At 43.2% G+C, this 20,054-nt stretch overlaps 1 protein-coding gene and 1 pseudogene across 2 annotated transcripts in view; one reads left to right on the plus strand and one right to left on the minus strand.

Moving 5' to 3' along the window:
* DSTYK (dual serine/threonine and tyrosine protein kinase) overlaps positions 1-16,660 on the plus strand; it is a 54,443-nt gene extending 37,783 nt beyond the window's left edge. The window contains exons 4-13 of the mRNA XM_081112394.1: positions 1,762-1,994; positions 2,386-2,469; positions 3,538-3,714; positions 4,535-4,664; positions 5,013-5,169; positions 5,608-5,740; positions 7,484-7,597; positions 12,468-12,582; positions 14,854-14,988; positions 15,336-16,660. Coding sequence (XP_080968520.1) covers positions 1,762-1,994; positions 2,386-2,469; positions 3,538-3,714; positions 4,535-4,664; positions 5,013-5,169; positions 5,608-5,740; positions 7,484-7,597; positions 12,468-12,582; positions 14,854-14,988; positions 15,336-15,523 — 1,466 coding nt within the window. The 3' untranslated portion in view covers positions 15,524-16,660. The remainder of the gene's footprint in view (positions 1-1,761; positions 1,995-2,385; positions 2,470-3,537; positions 3,715-4,534; positions 4,665-5,012; positions 5,170-5,607; positions 5,741-7,483; positions 7,598-12,467; positions 12,583-14,853; positions 14,989-15,335) is intronic.
* LOC308534662 (WW domain-binding protein 1-like) lies at positions 10,097-10,949 on the minus strand (annotated as a pseudogene). The gene is made up of 2 exons: positions 10,908-10,949; positions 10,097-10,801 (listed from the first exon to the last, which is right to left on the minus strand). The product of its transcript is annotated as a WW domain-binding protein 1-like (transcript).
* Positions 16,661-20,054: the final 3,394 nt, after the last annotated feature.

Consider the following 20,054-nt stretch of genomic DNA (forward strand, 5'->3'; position numbering starts at 1 on the left):
TTATAGTACATCTTTGGAGAATGAATGAGTATTGAATGATGGTATATGGCTGCTAAACTTATAGATACAGAGGATGCCTCATTTCTTACCTGTATTTCTAAAGATGAACAAAAATACCTCTTTGTTGACTTCCTACAGTGGGGAGGAATTGCTGAGAAATGCTCACTTGCAGTGGAAATCCTAGGAAGATTCCTGAATAATTAGAGAGACTGGAGTGGCAGTGCTGGTACCATAGAGCACATAGGGCAGCTAGGTTGGGCATTGAAATATTTGATTGCCTATTATGTGCCAGGCATATCATGTTTGGTGTCTAGGATACAATGGTTAGTTCAACAGACGTGGGAGTAACTGGGAACAAATAGATCATGTCTGGCTTTGTTAACTGCATTGTGTTTTTGTGGATCTTCTTACCTGGTTGGCCATGTGCCTACTTCTTACGTTGTTCTAAGTCTTTTCTGGGTATTCTTGAGGCAACAATAAATAGATTTCGGAGATATCTACCACATGTTCTATGGAGCCAGATTCTTATTACTGTTTTGTTGTTGTTGTTTTTAATAAAGATAATGCATACACACTTAGTATCAAGACATACATACTTTGTAAAATATTTGTTGCTTGAAAAGATAATACCTGTATACATGGTACTTAACTCAAAGGTGTCAAAGATACTGTCCCCCAGTTTTCTTCCATATCTTCTGCCCCTTGTTTTTACATTTACTCCATGTCTTAGAGATCTTTCCATAAATGTGCATACAAGTTTGTCTTCTTCTAATGCATCTATACCTAAATTTATTTGACTACTCCCTTACTGATGGACATTTAGTCTATTTCTTTTTCTTTTCTTTTTTACTATTACAAACTGCTCTGCATTGATCATTGTTGTTCATATATATCTTTGGGACTTGTAAGGGTATATTTCTAGAAAAATAATTTCTAGAAGCACAGTAGTTAGGTCAAAGGGTATACAGGGGTTTTTTTTGTTTTGTTCTTGTTGTTAGTTGGTGAGCTTAGAATTTTGGTAGATGTTGCCAGATTTCCTCCAAAGAGGTGACATTAAATTTTCACCAGTAGACACAAGAATGCCTTTTTAGGAGTGGAGTTTTTGTAGGTAATTTATCTCCTCTTAATTTCTTCTGTCCTCTGGCTTGCAAAACAGCCATTAGTGGGGATAACCAATGCTCCAATTTTTATATTTATATAATTTTTTTATATTTACCTAGTAATTGATTAGAATTGAATGCCTAACTCTGGGATTTTTCTCAATATGCTAGGTGGTGGGAAATATGACTTTGGAATTCATGAGCTTTGGGTTCAAATGCTGGCTGTAGTACTTCCTGACTGGACATTTCCAATGCCTAGTTGTCCTTTCTGTGAGGCTGTTTTCTGATCTATAAAATATAACCAATAATACCCACCTGACAAAGTTATTGTGAGGATTAAATTAGACTACATATGTAAAATACTTACTATAGTGCTCTCAAAGAGTCTGCACTCAATAAATGTTCTTCCCATCTTATAAATGTGACCAAAAAGCTAACAAAATCAGTAGGCTTATTCTATATACAATTGTTCCTTCTTAGGATTCTTAGCTCCTTTAAGTACTTGAGGATTACATGGCCCCTGATCATCCTGAGGGTCAGAATTCATCAGTTGACCATTTGTTTTATAGCCACTGTCATGGTAGCTCCTTGGCTTGGGAGATGCCTTTATTCAGTGTGCCCGCCCTTCCCTGCCACCGAGCTCATTTCTCTGCCTCTGCAGATGTCATTGTTCCTGAGAATGGGGAACCAGTGGGCACCAGAGAGATCAAATGCTGCATCCGACAGATCCAGGAACTCATCATCTCCCGGCTGAATCAGGCGGTGGCTAATAAGCTGATCAGCTCGGTGGATTACCTACGTGAGAGCTTCGTTGGAACCCTGGAACGGTGTCTGCAGAGCCTAGAGAAGTCTCAGGATATCTCAGTTCACATCACCAGTAATAATCTCAAACAGGTACTCAAAGAGTGTTTAAGACAGCATGTTACAGATAACACATGAAACAGAATCCACACACAAGCCCAACTTCAAAGTAGCCAGCAATTTCCCTTTCAACATTTTGCTGATCCAGTTAGAATTTTGTTTTGTTTTCCTGTCATGACCACTGCCTGTGGGGGGTGCTCGTGAACTGTACAATTGCAGTTAAGGCAATGAGCACAAAGGTGAAGGAAAGGGGCCCAAATAGTCCCAACATAGATGATCAACTTGCATTGACTCTGCGCTTGTATTGAGGGATAAGTTTGAGAACCTTGAGACCAGGCTATATTCTCGAAGTAAATGTCATTTATTGCCTTTTGTAAAAAACCACTTAGGGCATACTGATTTTCTTCTGCGTGTTCTCTTCCAGATCTTAAATGCTGCCTATCATGTGGAAGTCACGTTTCACTCAGGTTCCTCGGTGACACGGATGCTGTGGGAGCAAATCAAACAGGTAGAGGTTGCTTAGAGAAAAAATGGTCAGCCTTTAGTTGACTCGAATGAATCTTAGTCACAATATCTAGGATCTGTTAGTGTGAGGTGGCCATTTTCCCTAGTTTGCCTTCCTGGGAGGATTCTGGTTCTTGCTTATTCTGATGTAATTGTTAACATTGCTACCTTGAACTCCTAAACGTGGTGTATTTAAGTTCTATTTTATGGAGCCGTAAGACTGCTTCACTAGCTTTTTCATGTTTCTTTGTCCAAACCTAAATGTTTTCTCAGAACCAGGCTTTATTGCCTGAGGCTGTATGTGGTTCCTTTTAAATGGAATTATTTACTAACTTCACTGAGGGATTTATCAGGTACTTCCTGGTACTGGATATAATGTATTGAGAGTTTGTGAGCACGTAGACTAGGCCTACTGTTTTTTAATGCTTTCCTTTGGGCTGAGCCCTGATTTTGAAGTAGATAGAATTAGAGTGGAGTCTTAGACTTCATAGGGCTTCTGTCTTAAGGATGGATAAACCAGCCATGGCGGGCTAGCTTAGTTGGTTAGAACATCATCCTGACCCTTCAGGGTTGTGGGTTTGTTTAATCTTCCGTCAGGGCACATACAAGAATCTACCAAGGAACGCACAAATAAGTGGAACAACAAATCAGTGTTTCTCTCTCTCTCCCTCTCTTTCCCCTCTCCACCTCTCTCTTCCTTTCTCCTTCCCTCTTCCCCTTCCTCTCTAAATCAATTTAAGAAAGGAAGGAAGAAAAGGAAAGGAAGGAGGGAAGGAAGCCAGCCCTCGATGGTGAGGTTCAGTTGGTTGGGCATCGTCCCATATACCTAAAGGTTGCTGGTTTGATTCCCAGTCAGGGCACATGCCCAGGTTGCAGGCTTGATTCCCAGAAGGGGGAGTGCAGGAGGCAGCTGATCTGTGCTTTACTCTTCATTGATGTTTCTCTCTCACCCTCTTCCTTCCTCTAAAAAAATCAATTAAAAAATATTTTAAAAGGAATGGAGAGGGTCTGGTGTTTTTTAGTGGTTTCTGTCTCCCATCCCTCAATGTTCTTATTGTTCTTGTCCTGGCAGATCATCCAGCGCATCACGTGGGTGAGCCCACCTGCCGTCACAATAGAATGGAAGAGGAAGGTGGCCCAGGAAGCCATTGAGAGCCTCAGTGCCTCCAAGTTGGCCAAAAGCATTTGCAGCCAGTTCCGGACCCGGCTCAATAGTTCTCATGAGGCTTTTGCAGCCTCCTTGAGGCAGGTGGGTATATAGGGAGGGAGATACAGCTGGGTCGAGCAGAGAAGAACCTCATCCATTGGGGAATATTTTGCTCCTGTTCACATAATTTTTAAGAAGTCATATATATATTTATTCTGTTAAAGGGTGTCTGGCCCACAGGCCATGTAAGGCCCATGAAATCATTTGGTCTGGCCCTGCCAAGGCATTAGGAGTGAATTAATTAAATGTTTGACCAAATGTAGAAAACATAGGCTAATTTTCAAGTTGATAATTTTGTATGGCCTGTGAATGATGTTATAAATATCCAAATGGCCCTTGGCAGGAAAAAGGTTTCCCACCCTCTATGTTAAGGATAATACCACATCACAGGAAGTTTTGTTAATAAGTTTTTCATGTGGCTATTTTTCTATTTTAACTCTAGGGAGAATGCAGGGAATCAGTTAATTTCTCCCTGTTTCATTGAATAAGGAATAAAAATCGAGGGGCAGGAATTTTGTGTAAGTTTATGTAGAATTTTAGGATTGATGACAGAAAGGGATGACTATCCAAGTTCAATACTAAGTTGTAATTATGTGACATCTGCTTGTCCCTTTGGTGTGTGTGTGAGAGAGTATGTGTTATATGTGTGTGCCGGGTGAGGGTGGGTAGATGTGACACGCATCCAGGAGGAAAAATTACTACTTGTTGAGAGCCCATTATGACTAATCTCTGAGCTAAGTATCTTACATACGTCTTATTTAATTCTCAGTTATTCTTATGAGGCAGATATTATTCCTATACAACAGGGGAGGGAGCCAGAGCTAGGCCTTAACTAGGTCGTGTCTTGTGTGTGTCCTCCCAGCTGGAAGCCGGCCACTCGGGCCGATTGGAGAAAACTGAAGACCTGTGGCTGAAGGTCCGGAAGGATCACGCCCCCCGCCTGGCGCGCCTCTCCCTGGAGAGCCGCTCTTTACAGGATGTCTTGCTGCATCGTGAGTCCTTTTTCCACAAGTAAATTGGAGGAGGGTGCTCCCGCTCAGCCTTGGAGAATCCGAGTGTCCAAAGCTGCGTCCTTGCGAAGCTGCCCAGCACTCCCTGATGTGTTGTTGCATTCCTGGAGTGTGTGGTTCTGCTGGTTATGTCCTCCAAAGAACATGGCCGAGGCCTCTTTCCATCAAACCAGTTCGGTTACTTTCTGCTGGCTTCGAATGACATTAGACTCGCTCCCAAGCATACTTATGACTTCCTGCCTCTAGGCAGGTCCATGGCTAAGAATTTGGGGGAGGTTGCCCAGCAAGGTCCCATCCCTCCTGCCTTATCTCTGTCTCTGTACCTTGTAGATAAACCTAAACTGGGACAGGAACTGGGCCGAGGCCAGTATGGTGTGGTGTACCTCTGTGACAACTGGGGGGGACACTTCCCTTGCGCCCTCAAGTCGGTGGTTCCTCCCGATGAGAAGCACTGGAATGACCTGGCCCTGGAGTTTCACTACATGAGGTGGGTAGGGTCTCGTTCACCTCTGTGGGAAAAGGTCCAGAGAAGAAGCCAGAAGCCTGGCATAAATTTTGTACCAAGAGCTACAGCATGCCGGGTCCCTCCACACCCAGGTCTAAGAATGTGGTGGACCAGTATCTGTGTCTGGTCTGAAACTGCTCTCTTCAAGGTCTTTACGTTCTTTGGCTGCCCTTTCCCAACATCCTAACTTCTCAGACTCATCCTTTCATTTGACTTTCTTCCTTAGTTCTTAATACCTTAGTTCTTAATCAATTTTTAGATTCCATAATTCTTTGTCCTTGTTTGAGAAGCCGTTCTCCGTGCCCTCTCTCTGTACCGAGGGCCATTACCTATGGGCCTAGACTCAGCCTGTCTTCAGGGTGTTCCTCCCACATGGTGGCATGTGTGCGTTATAGCCCAGCCCTCTCTCCTTCCTGCCAGGTCTCTGCCGAAGCATGAGCGGTTGGTGGACCTCCACGGTTCTGTCATCGACTACAACTATGGTGGTGGCTCCAGCATCGCCGTGCTGCTCATTATGGAGCGGCTCCACCGGGACCTCTACACTGGGCTGAAGGTGAGGCGAGGCAGGGAGAGTGAGGTCCAGCTGACAGCCAGATCCGCAGGTTCCTGCCTGGCCTTTCATCCTTTCTTGTTTGTTTAGAGCTTCAACCTTTTATAAGACATTGTTGGAATAATCAAGCTTTATTACCCTTATTTCCAAAAAAATCTTTAAAAATTTTCAGAATCTGTTTTTTGGCCCAGTTCATATCCAGAATACTGTAACTTAACCACCTTTCCGTCCTGTGGTGGGAAAATCTAGACGACTCAGAAGCACAGACAAACTTCCTGTAACGCTGCTGTTCTCTCCCTTTTTGCTGTCAGTGTATAAACCAGTTTTTGTTGTTTAGTCATATGTGTAGTAGTGACTACTTTGTACAAGGCCCTTTATTAAGCACCATAGAGTCAAAAAGTATAATTACCAGGACTTTTAAGAGAATTATAGTCAGTGAATATTCCGTGAAGATGGGGCACTTGAGTGTAACAAGTACACACTGATGGCTAACATTTGGACAGTTAGGGAGAAGAGGCCATACCAGGGGGAGGAAATAGTGCAATGCCAAGAGCATTGGAAGGCCAGTAAGGACACTCATCAACATTGGAAGAGCTGGTTCATTTTGGAATTGTTGAGGGGTGAGGGGGTAATGTGTCAAGCAATGTTTGGAGCAAGTTATAGAGGACTGGAAATGTTCAGAGTTTCCATAGAATTCAAATTCTGTTAATAGATAGCAAGAAGCTATCAAAAGATTTTATTCGAGTGAAAGACCCTCAGTTGGATGCTGCGTTTCCCTCATCTAAAATAACTACCAAAGCCCTAACCCATTTGGCTCAGTGGATAGAGTGTCGGCCTGGGGACTGAAGGGTCCCAGGTTCAATTCCGGTCAAGGGCATGTACCTTGGTTGCGGGCACATCCCCAGTAGGGGGTGTGCAGGAGGCAGCTGATCGATGTTTCTAGCTCTCTATCCCTTTCCCTTCCTCTCTGTAAAAATATATATATATATATATATATATTTTTTGCCCTGACTGGTTTGGCTCAGTGGATAGAGCGTTAGCCTGCGGACTCAAGGGTCCCAGGTTTGATTCCAGTCAAGGGCATGTACCTTGGTTGCGGGCAAATCCCCAGTAAGGGGGTGTGCAGGAGGCAGCTGATCGATGTTTCTCTCTCATCGATGTTTCTAACTCTCTATCCCTCTCCCCTCCTCTCTGTGAAAAATCAATAAAATATATTTTAAAAAATAAAATAAAATAACCACCAAAAGGACTAGAGGTTTCTTCTGTCTATGGACCGGAACTTAGAAGAATGGGGGGAAAGCTAACCCCAGAATATCTGGGTAGGCCCCTTCCCATAGATTTCTCCTGTACCAGTTTGTTTGGAAGCTTCCAGAAGTAGGACAGAAGAATCCTTAGAAATGCTTGCAGGAACCATGAGAAGTCAGTATGGTGTTTAGGGGTTAGAATGAGCTCATGCCTCTAGTCGTTTGGGTGCACCTCTCCTAGTCACATGTGGGGATTATCCAGCTGAAGTGCAGACTCCAAGGGGTTCTATCTGGCCTGCATAGCTTGCCCTTCTTTGCTTTTTCTTTACTTCCCTCTCCTAACTGATTTCCTCTTCCCCCTTTTTTCCATCCACTTTTCTGTCCTTGTATACCCTAGTGCAGCCAGTCTTTCAGACCCCACATAAGGAACTCTTCGTTGGTGTAAGCAGATTGGATTGACAAGTTGTCTTGCTAGTGACAAATAAGCTTTTGTTTCCCCAAGGCTGGGCTGACCTTGAAGACACGTTTGCAGATAGCACTAGATGTGGTGGAAGGAATCCGCTTCCTGCACAGCCAGGGACTCGTCCACCGTGATATCAAACTGAAAAATGTGCTGGTAAGGAAGAGCTGCTTCTCCAGCAGAACGTGCTGCCTCTGGGTTAAGTGGTCTTTCTAGGAGAAGACTGGAGGGAAAGTAGTAGAGTTAATAGCAGAGTAGTTGGGTGGTTATTTTGAACTTAAAGTTGAGGGGGGACTTGCATCAGAGACCCAGTTCATATTGGTTTAGGTTTTTTCTCCCAACACTTGAAAACATTTAAACTTATAGAAAAATTAAAAGAGCAGTACAATGAAAGCCTATATACTGTTCACCCAGATTCATATTCTTTATTTTTCCTAGTGGTCTCTATACACACACACACACACACACTTTTCTTATGAAAATAAATTGCAGATAACCTGTCATTCCTAAATATAGACATATCTTGTTTTATTGTGCTTTGCTCAACACACTTCACAGATACTGTGTTTCTTATAAATCGAAGGTTTGTGACAACTTTGCCTTAAACAAGTGTACTGGTGCCTTTTTTCCAATAGCATTTGCTCACTTCATGTCGCTGTGTCACATTTTGGTAATTTTTGTTGTTATATTTGTTATGGTGATCTGTGATTAATGACCTTGGATGTTACTATTGAAATCGTCTTAGGGCACCACAAGCCACACCCGTATATGGTGACAATTATTAAATGTGTGTGTTTTGACTGCTCTGCTGATTCCCTGACACACAGCAATGTTGAAATTAAGCCAATTAATAACCTCACAATGACCTCCAAGTGTTCAGGTGAAAGGAAACATCACCCATCTCTCACTTTAAATTAAAAGCTAGAAATGATTAAGCTCAGTGAGAAAGACTCGTCGGAAGTCAAGAGGCCAAAAGCTGGGCCTCTTGTACTGGTTAGTCAAGTTGTGAATGCAAAGGAAAAGTTCTCGAAGGAAAGGAAAAGTGCGGCCTAGTGAACACATATATGCTAAGAAAGCAAAACAGCCTATTGCTGATGAGGAGAATGGTCTAGAGGTCTGGATGGAAGATTAAACCAGCCACATTTCCTTAAGTCAAAGCCTAATCCAGAGCAAGGCCCTAGTTCTTTCCAGTTCTTTTCAAGGCTGAGAGAGGTGAGGAAGCTGCAGACAAAAAGTTTGAAGCTAGCACAGGTAGGTTCACAGGGTTTAAGGAAAAACTATGAAGCAGCAAGTGCTGATGTAGCAGCCGCAGCACGTTGTCCAGAAGATCTAGCTAAGATAATTAATGAAGGTGGCTACACTAGACAACAGCTTTTCAATGTACATGAAACAGCCTTCTATTGGAAGATGAGGCCATCTATGAGGTTCTCAGCTAGAGAAGACCATGGCTGGCTTCAGAGGTTCAAAGGACAGGCTGACTCTCTTGTTAGGGGCTAATGCAGCTGGTGACTTCAAGTTGAAGCCACTGATCATTTACCATTCTGGAAATCCTAGAGCCCTTAAGAATCACACTAAATCTATTCTGCCTGTGCTCTATAAGTGGAACCACAAAGCCTGGATGACAGCACATCTGTTTACAACATGTTGGCTGAATATTTTAAGCCCACTGTTGAGACCTACTGCTCAGAAAAAAAGATTCCTTTTAAAATATTACTGCTCAGTGACATGTTCCTGGTTATCCAAGAGCTCTGATGGAGATGTATAAGGAGATTAATGTTGTTTTCATACCTGCTAACAAAACATCCATTCTGTAACCGATGGAACAAGGAATAATTTTGACTTTCAAGTCTTATTATTTAAGGGATACATTTTGTGAGGCTACAGCTGCCGTAGAGCGTGATTCCTCTGGTGGATCTGGGCAAAGTAAATTGAAAACCTTCTAGAAAGGATTCACTATTATAGATGCCATTGAGAACATTTGTGATTCATGGGAAGAGGTCAGAATATCAACATTAACAGGGCGTTTGAAAGAAGCTGATTCCAGCTCTCGTGGATGTCTTCAAAGCGGTTCAAAGTTTCAGTGGAGGCATTAGAAATGGAGCCCAAAGATGTGACAGAATTGCTACAATCTCATGATAAGACGTTAACGAATGAGGAATTTCTTCCCATGGATGAGCAAAGAAAGTGGATTGTTGAAATGACAACAAAGGATTTAGAATGTTACATAAACGTAGTTGTTAAAGCAGCAGCAGGGTTTGAGAGGACTGACTTGAATTTTGAAAACAATATCACGGTGGGTAAATGCTATCAAACAGCATCATATGCTACAGAGAAATTGTTAGTGAAAAGAAGAATCAATTGATGCAGCAAACGTCATTGTTGTTCTAAGAAATTGCTGCTGGCACTACCTTGATCAATCAGCAGCTATCAACATTGAGGCAAGACCCTGCACCAGCAAAAAGATTACAACTCACTGAAGTCTCAGACGATGGTTAGCATTTTTTGCTGTTGTTCATATCTCTTCAGTGAGATCATAGGCTCCTGTGCATGTCATTGGAGGTAGAGCTAGCACAGTCCTTCCAGCACAGCCCCTCTCCTCAGGACTCCAGCCCTTTCAGACAGCTTCTGGGAGGGCAAGGAGAGCCCGAGGAGAACTCAGGGAGTTGGGACCAGCCCCACAGAAGAAACTTGGGGTATGGGATCTAGGGGCAATGTACAAGGGGCGTGGTCCCCAGATCTAGCCCTAGCCTCCTTGACCGACTCACCCGTGCGGGAGTCGGGATAAGGGCAGAGCTCCATACCCAAGTCACCAGTCAGCTCGTAATAGCATCAGGATATGGGGGCAGGGCTCAACCCATGCCCCAGGCTCCCTCTGCTGATGAGGGGGGCACTCTGGGGGGAAGAAACACCTTTCGTGTTTGCTCCTTTGCAGTGGGCAGGACAGCTAGTAGTAGAGGAGCCGCAGTCATTCCCTGGAAACAGTCAGGGGGCACCTGGATGGCAGTGTAAGGAGGTGGTGTGACTGGGAGGTGAACCACATCCTCATAGGCTGGGGGGCTTGAAGGCACTGAGGAGGCGAAGGTCAAGCAGTGAACTGGTAGGAACAGGGCCCGCTCCCTGTCATGCTCTGTGGCATGCTCTGTGGTGGGCCAACAAGTTAATCTCATGCTGCCGCTGCTGTTGCTGCAGCCAGAGTTTAGCTCGTGGATGACGGAATGTGCAACAGTAGTTAAAGGGGATGAGGACAGTCCAGAGCGGCCAGAACCACCAGAGCTCGTAGTAGTAGGTGCAGCAGCCAGGCTGCCTGGAGCAGTGACCACTCTCACAGAAGTAGGGCTGGTTGTTCACTCCTATGCAAAGCTCTCAAAGCTGTCATGTGACATCCGAAGTGCCCCTCAGGCCTCCTCGATGCTGGCCCGAACCATGCCTCCACCTACAGTTCCCTAAAGACTGCAGCCTCCTCTACCACCAGCCACCCTGCCCCTGCCACCTCTGCCGCTACTGCCATGGTCCCTGCCCAGCCCATCTGCACTACTGCCACCATCAGTCTGAGGCCAAAGCTCCCATCCTGATGGTTAGCATTTTTTACCAATAAAGTATTTTTTAATTAATGTATGTACCTTGTTTTTTAAAAGGTATATTGCTATTGCACACTTAACAGACTTACAGTATAATATAAAAATAACTTTGATGTGCACTGGGAAACCAAAAACTTCATGTGACTTGCTTTATTGCAATATTATATTGGCTTTATAGAAGTGTTCTGGAACCGTACCTGCAATATCTCTGAGGTATGCCTGTACTTCAGCTTGTATCTCCTAAAAAAAAGGGGGGGGATATCTTCTATGTAACTAAAATGCCATATCATGCCCACTGGCATGGCTCAGTGGTTGAGCATTGACCTATGAACCAGGAGGTCACTGTTCGAATCCCGGTCAGGGCACATGATTGGTTGCAGGCTTGATCCCCAGTGTGGGTTGTGCAGGAGGCAGATTCAATGATTCTGTCTCAGCACGGATGTTCTATCTTTCCCTCTCTCTTCCTCTCAGAAATCAATAAAAATATATTTTTTAAAATGCCATTATCACACCCAAGAAATTTAACATTGATACAATACTATTAGTTAATATACTGTCTGTATTAACATTTTCCAGTTGTCCCAAGTATGTACCATTATCTCACATACAGTCTATTTATTTGATCCAAGATCCAAGCCAAGGATCATACAGTGCATTTTGTTGTCATATTTCTTTAGCCTCCTTTAATCTAGAATAGTTCTCCCGCCATTTTCGCTTTGTGACAGTGATATTTTTAAGGATTCCAAGTCTTGTTATTGCTTAGGGTTTGATCAGAAATACTGGACCGAGATGGGTAAATGCTCCTTAAAATGTCATGAGACTCTTATCTAAATTACAAAGAATCTTTTGACATACTCCTCTCAAGAACAGATTGGATTATTCTTGGGTTGTCTCTGGCATCACTTAAATGATGTGTAAAGACAGCAATTTGGGGGAAAGGAAAGATCTTCCTAAAATTATAGGCTGAAATCTAAGAGGCTTCTCAATTTCCAAATCAGACACAGGTTTATTCTCTTGGACCTTTAGGAAAGGAAACTACAGAGAATTCCAGAAACTTCCTTCAGCTGCCCAGAGGATTTCAGTGTTCTTACTTAGAAGCTTTGTTCCCTGGTGCCTGGAGGTCAGAGGATAAAAATCAGGAACTGAAATACTTTCCACAGTGTTCTTCACTTATTCATTCTTCCTGATTCTTTCAAGCTCCTGAAAGTGCCGGGCACTATGCTAAGTGCTGGGAACCCCAAGATGAAAAAGGCAGTCCCCCATCAGGGTGCTTACAGTCTGGGGAGAAGATACTATTGGGAATGAATCTGGAGACAGGGAGGCAGAGGCAGGATTGGTTAAGTACTGCTATGAGGTAGACACCTACTTGCGAGTTTGGGGATGCAGCTGAGCTGAATGCTCTGTGCAGGATCAGACACAGGGTGACTCTTACCCTGCTTTGTTGGCAGTTGGACAAGCAGAACCGAGCCAAGATCACTGACTTAGGATTCTGCAAGCCAGAGGCCATGATGTCAGGCAGCATTGTGGGGACGCCGATCCATATGGCCCCTGAACTTTTCACAGGTAAGCTGGAGGGCAGGGACTGGGTTTGGATGGGGCTCTGTACTCTAACCTGAGTGCTACCCTTTGAGCTACGGGCAGTGTACACAAGTAGTCCTGGCAGATCCAGCACAGGCAAGGGAGAAAAGAGAGCAGGAAAAACTAAGACAAGTAGGGGAAAGTGAAGAGGAAAAGGGGCAAAGTGCAAATAGGAGTCGCCAACTGTTCTTTTGGATGTCTCTCTGGGCCATAACTGCCGTAATCAGCCAATTATTTAATCATAAAGAATTTATTGATAACTCCTATACTATGTTAGGAGTTGTTGCCTATTATTAAAGAACTTATAGATAGCAGAGATATACTAACAGGTAAAATAACTTAAGAGGGCAGTATAAGACAACATGTGATAAAGTGCTAAGTTAAATGCTACATGATGTAATGTTGGTATTCAGAAAAGGGATAAATGAAGGTTGAAATGTCTGATAGTTTTGTGGTAGAGGTAATATTTTAGTTAGAGCTTGAGTCTGATCTGGAAAAATTGGTAAGTGGGAAAGGAATTCATATTTATTAAGTATATTCTTTGAGTTAGGCAGCATATATTTTTTCATATATTTTATTCCATTTAATCCTCACTAGAATTCTGCAGTGATATTGATGCATTTTTGTGTCTATATTATGAATAAAGTTAAGTCAAGGCCAGATTGCTGAAGAATCCATCCAGGACACTGAGCTAGAAGTCATGGAGCTAGGAATGGAATTGAGGTCTTTCTGTCTTTAGCGTCTAACCATGTATCATAAAAGAAAGACAATTCTGGAAGCTGAGGAATGGAAAATATGAGAAAAAATGCGGAATAGAAATAAGCATGACAGGAAAGAAATCCATTTGGGGAATACTAGCAAACCAGGTTGGAGGGAAAATGCAATGAGCTTGAAATTCACACAGAGGAGTGAAGAATTAATGTTGAAGAAGTAAGGTGCTATTGCACTCTTGAGCAGGTAAGGAATGAAAAATGTTTATGGAAGATTAGCTTAGCAGGAGTAGGTAGAGGGAACTTGAGTGGCAAGAACCAACAAAGGGAAATGGAGGCTGTCTTCATGATTAGGTTGTGCTAAAACAAAAAGCAGTGACAGATTTGAAATAATTCAGAGGAGGAATGGGCAAGTTTTTTTAAAAGTTGATATGAGTGATGAACAGAAAAGAATGACTAAACAATCACTCCAAGATTTGATCCTGTCTGAGTGGATGAGGAGGGGTTGTATGATTGTTCGGGAAGATGGAAGGTGGCATTCTGTCTGAATTCCTCTCACCAGCCTCATGCACAAGTCCTCCCCCAGCCCGTCACTGAGAGATCCACATAAGGATTAGGACTTAGCTGGAGGGCGATAGTCCTGCCCACATCGAACAAAGTACGCAGTCATCCTTTTTCTTTCTCTAGACTTCTTCTTTAAAATTAAATTTCTGCAGAACCAAGTAATAGAAGCTCTAAGCTAAACTAGAAATAAACTATTTAGATGTCTATTAATATAATACCTAAATTCTGAGAGAATCATTGGAATACTGAATCTCAATGAAAATGAAATGCATCTCAATGAAAATGAAATGCATCTCAATGAAAATGAAATGCATGGATTAATTTCACAAATAAAACAATAACTCAAAGAAACCAAATACAACACCGCACATATGATATGGTTCCATATAAATAAAGTTCAAAACTAAAGAAAAAAAAATTAAATTTCTGTTTCCCCTGCTATCATGTGTTTTGGTTACTTCGTATTTAAATTCTTTTGATTGTTTCTACTGCAGTCCATTCTGTTGCTGTCAGAATAATCTTTCTAAAATACTCTTCTTCATGTCATCTGCTCTAAAGCATAAATGACTTCTGCTGTCAACTGACTCCTGACTCTTCTGTCTGCCTATAAAAATCTTTATACTCTGGTTCCAACTTGCCCACCCACCTGTATTTCTAACTTTATTTCCCTAATATGACCTAATATGAAATTAATCTTTTCGACTGTCCCATTAAAATAAAAGGCATGTTTTCCTTCTCCTTTGTCACGTTCTGGTCTTGGGGCTCTTAATATCTAGCTTTAGCCTTCACTGCCGTAGTTCTTTTTATTATACTAGTAAAGTGGGCATTATGAATGTGTCCTGCCTAACAGGGTTGTTATGAGAGAGAATGGATGATAAAAGCTTTAGATAAAAGTGTGAAAAGGCCTCTGCACGTGCAAGTTAGTGGTGATGGTATTGCTGTCTCTCCCTGGCTCACTGCTTGTCACCCCTTCTTGCTGTAGGGAAGTATGATAATTCCGTGGATGTCTACGCGTTTGGCATTCTTTTCTGGTATATCTGCTCAGGCTCTGTCAAGCTCCCTGAGGCATTTGAGAGGTGTGCCAGCAAAGACCATCTCTGGAACAATGTGCGGAGAGGTAAGAGCCACAAGCCCTACTTTATCCAAACTCCCCTGTTAAGAGCAGACGGAGGCCAGGCACTGCAGCAGGGCCTCTCATCCGGCAACACATTACGGAACTATCTCAAAAAGGCTTTTCTTTAAAATTTCCAACTCTTCAACTTGCTATGCCAGTGTGTTCCAGTTTACCGTCACTGTCACCATTAGGTTCCAAGCTAGGTGTTTGCAGTTGAAGTCAAAGCTTATTACATTCCTGAGCATCCCAAGCCCCAGCTGGGTCATCAGCCTGAGAGCTGAGCATGCCTGTTTGTTGTGTTGGTCGCTCTCTCACTAACTCTGGTCTTGTTTCCATGCTCCTTTCTCTAGGGGCCCGCCCCGAACGCCTTCCTGTGTTTGATGAGGAGTGCTGGCAGCTGATGGAAGCGTGTTGGGACGGCGACCCCTCTCAGAGACCTCTCTTGGGCATTGTCCAGCCCATGCTCCAGGGCATCATGGACCGGCTATGCAAGTCCAATTCTGAGCAGCCAAACAGAGGGCTAGATGATTCTACTTGAAAGCAAAGACCTTTCTCTTTTACTCTTTATTCTTTCCTTCCCCCACTTTTTGGCCATGGAAAGAATTTGACAGTTTTTTAAGAGAGCTCCCAGGGGAACTGATGTTTGCTGGGCAGCTTGAGACCTCCCCAGATAGTGCTGTCCGAATGGCTGAGCATATTCAGCAGTTCACTGATGCCTCAAGCTATTTCTTTAGCAAAAGATTGTCTAGGACATGGGTAAAAGGCTGAAGAAAGCAATGTTCTGGCCTCAGAACTGAAAAGGAGGTAAATGTTACCATTCTCTGTTTCACTGTATGGTTTTAAGACAAGTGGGACACTGCATTGGCAATAGTATTAAAAACTATAATTTTCATAGTTTTGGCATTAGCTAGGGATAGTTTGGTTCTATCCAGTTGTCAGAACCATTAGAAAATGTAAGCTCAGCTCTGGAATTGTGAAAACATAGGCGCAAAAACTTAACGTGTGGATACTAAGACCCAGAGATCTCTGGTCGCAATAGCCAGAGGCCCCAGCGATAATGCTAGAAACAAAGCTCTCTGTTCCTTCCAATGCCAGTGTGTTTACACTTATAGGACCACATAGCCCTGACTTCTGGGAGAGTACTTCACAGTTACATCACCAAGAGGCCCACAAAGACAAAAGTGTGTGCGTACGTGTGTGCGTGCTATTGGATTTTGAGTTACCGCTACTCCTAAAACAGAATCTCTTCTACCCTTGGGTCTTCATTTTTTTTTCTCTCTTTTCATCCTCAAGATGAGGAAGCACCAGTTAACAAGATACTTAGGGGTGAGTTTCTGAGTAAAACTGACTCAGTGTGAAGTATTTAGTGAGCCTGAGAAGTGGACAGTGATCTGGAGGCCGTGGGTCTCCATACAAACCCACTAGACGGATACCAGCTTGTTTTTTAAAACTTACAAACAAACAAACAGAAACTCTTCCTTTTGAGTTTGAATCTAACACACTGATGTTTTTAAACTTGATCGTTGAGCTTTTTAACCAAGGTTTCTTCTGCCACTTGTCCCTTCTTTTTTCCTTATTTTAAATGTTAGCAGAAAAGAAACAGTTGGAAGAGAAGAACACTTTTTGTAGTTCCGTGTGTGCCCCTTACCCCTGGGTGTTAGTGCCTGGGGAGGGCCCCTCCCTTGCATTCAGAAGGTGGGTGGTGGTCTTTGGGAGAGTTTTCCATGAAGTGTGCATTGGAAGAGAAATTCTTATGCCAGTCAAAGGAAGGGGAACAATTTAAACATTGGTGCATCTCAGATCTCCATTTCAAGCCTCCCTCAACAAAATAGTCATTCAATTTAGAAAAAGAGGTAGGTGAGGGAATAGACAGTGGAGTGAGTAACTTCTCCATCTGCCTCAGCTCCAAGCACTGTATCTGACCCTGTGCCTAGTCCCAAACTGGGAAACAGGTCCCTGAGTAGGTGTGTAAGATAATGGGCAGGTTCGTTGCTGGAATTTTCCAGGGTTGTCACAGAGTGTCCATCTCTCAAACGTTAACGGTATACATGGGTCTACAAAAATTTTTTCATATAACTTTAAAAAATATTTTTTTATTGATTTCAGAGGAAAGGAGAGGGAGAGGGAGATAGAAACATCAATAATGAGAGAGAATCATTGAGCAGCTGCCTCCTGCACGCCCCACACTAGGGATCAAGCCCACAGACTGAGCATGTGCCCTGACCAGGAATCGAACTGTGACCTCCTGGTTCATAGGTTGACACTCAACCACTGAGCAACACCGGCCGGGCTCATATAACTTTTAAAGTTCAGTTTTTAACTCTGGCTCTCCTGGGCTCTGATTATGACACGTATGAGTATAGTAGCCCCTTGAGCACTTGTAGCCCTTTAGAAACCCATATAGAGTCCTAAAAACCTTTTGACTTGCAAATGACAGGTTGACTGACCTGGTCTTTGGGTTCTGTAGGCTCCAGCCTTGTTTGGTGGAATGTTCAGTGTATCTCTTAGAATTTTTAACACTTATTTACTTCAAATAACTCTATTCTTGTCAGCATTAACTCGTTGCCCTTCTGGGGACTATGATGGGCCTTCCAGGAAGCCATGTTTCAAGTTTAAAAAGTAGAGGCGAGTAGTCTCTACTTGATGGAAAATCTGTTTAAGTCTTGTTCTGTATGACATTTCAAGAAAGCTTTATATAGTAGTTCCTTTTTCTAGAAATTTCAAGAAAGTTTTATATAGTTCCCTTTTCTAGTCATTTTAACTCTGACTATACTCAGGAGTCTGTGCTCCCATTATGGAGACCACATTCCTAACATTCTTTGGAAGCCTTAGTTCATACCCCCATTCAGACATGGGAGGTTAGGTTTGCCTCCACCCGGAGTCCCTTTTCAATTGCTCCCTGTGGCTTAGGGAGAAACTGAAAAACTCTCCAACATCAGTTTTCTAGCAGATTCCCCATATTTTTTGCCTGAGTGGGGAGGAAAGGGCTAATGGACGTGTAATTGTGTTACAGTTCATTAAGTTTTTTTTAAAAAGGCATTCTGACAAAAGGTGCAGAATATTCCTGAAAGTCTTCAGGCTATCAAAGCCCCATGTAGACACTTGGAGGTGTTATTTAAACACTCAGCAGGCTGAGTGCAGGAGTACATATGTGTAACACGTGTATACTGTGCTTTTGTTTTACAACATTGTTAGCAAATTTCAGATTCCTTTTTCCTTGGCACCCATTATTATTAAAGTAATGGAATGCCGTGAAATGTACTGTATTGTATATTACTTGGGAAGATACTAGGTATTTAAGAAGTTTGGTGGCAATTGGGCTGTTAAGGGCTCAGCAAGACCAAAGTCTGAAGATTTTACCTCCTAGCTTTGGGCTAGTGGTGAGGGTGGGGGGCAGGAGGGTGGCACAGAGAAGGATGAGATGAAATAATTACCCTGTGTTCTATTCTTCTAGTCAGTTTAATTATGGCAGTTTCCCCCAGCCCGAAAAGGATCACCTGGCCATTTTTAATGCCCTTGCAGTCTGATCACTTATGTTGCTTCAGAACTGAGTGGGGGACCTTTCTGCAGAGCAGTTGGAAGAATGGAGTCTGGAGCCAGGAGTGGCTGACCTGTGCCTAAGGAGCCAGCAGCAAAGCAAGGTCAGTCATGGGTGGAGGAATGCTCGCTTGGGTGAGGTTTCCACAGGCATGCCCTAGCCCCTTGATCCTCTGCAGAGAGTAGCTCTGGAACGTGCTGGTTCTTCCCAGACCAAAGAATCACTTGTGACTACATCAGTTGCAGGGGGACAGAGCATAGGCAGCAGCTTCTCCTAATTTTTAACACTAAAAGTCAAGGAAACGGTGAAGAAAGGATACATTACTACCACTGATATAGGGGCATGGTAGACCTCCCAACTAGTACCAGTCAGCTCTTCAATGCATTTTTTTTTCATCTTTGCTTGAGCTGTCAAAGGTGTTGGAAACAGTTTTTTGTTACCGGAGAAGTGGTTTGGGCTGCAACATGATACATGCACTGAATGACACTTTATTTTTTGGTTTTTATTCAGCACTGACAAGCCACGGGGGATTGGTGGTCACAGTAGCACGTGGGGGAACAGAGACGCCCTCTGGCCTTGCTTTGGCAAGAAGGCGTGCTCGGTGTCTATCTGCCCAATCAGGGACCTTCAGACTCCACAGTGCATCAGAGCGGTCGCAACGGCCCTCCCAGAGTCCATTGCCAATAGGGGAGCTTCTTTGAGATTTCAAAGCTTGATTTTGGGATTTGCTGGCTCAAATAACCCACTTTCTCTTTAAGAGAGGAAAAAAAAGAGAGGGTTTATCCTTCTAAATACGGAGGTGGGGTGGTTAGGGCTAGTGGAGGTTAATAGATAAGGAGGGAATAACCTTGAGAAACTTACATTGCAAACTCCCTTGGGGGTTTCAAGTAGCACTACTGTTCTTACAAGGGTTTTATTTTTAACTTCACCTGCTGTGTTACCATCCAGTCCAGCCGAGAGGATGGCAGAGATGAACACCTGGCACTGGGTAGGCCTTCTTCCCCAGAGGGTTGGAAAGAAATCGGTCTGGACAGCTTGCTGTCTTTTGTCTTTATGTAATATTTTCGTTTGTTGTAAAGCACTAATGTTTATTACAGTGTTAAATAAAAGTGTAACATACTAAGTGTGTAGATAAAAGTGCAATAACAAGAGAAATTACTTTGGCACAAACTTCAGTCCTTACGCGCTCTCCTTTCTTGTGCTCCCGTCTCTTTCCACACTGTTACATTTCCACGTTGTTACAGCAGGTCCCTGTTAATTGTGCGTATTTTTAAGAGACGCAATTAAGGGATAAGCCTTCGCTTCGTGTAATTCTGAAGGGTTGGGTTTGGTTTTATAGAGTATTCTGTATACTTGTTTGGATGTACAAATAGCAGATGTGCTGTATAATAAAGACCGCATTAACGTTTTAAGTTCATGTGTGTTTGGCTTTTGTTTCCCCCGTGTCACCGGGACACTCCCTGTTCTGTCCCTTTTCCACGGGGACCTCTGCAGTCAGATGTCTTTCCGTTTGTCTTAGAGGTGGATACGG

Source organism: Myotis nattereri (assembly GCF_964212035.1).
Source record: "Myotis nattereri genome assembly, chromosome: 18".
In the NCBI taxonomy this organism is placed as follows: Eukaryota; Metazoa; Chordata; class Mammalia; order Chiroptera; family Vespertilionidae; genus Myotis; species Myotis nattereri.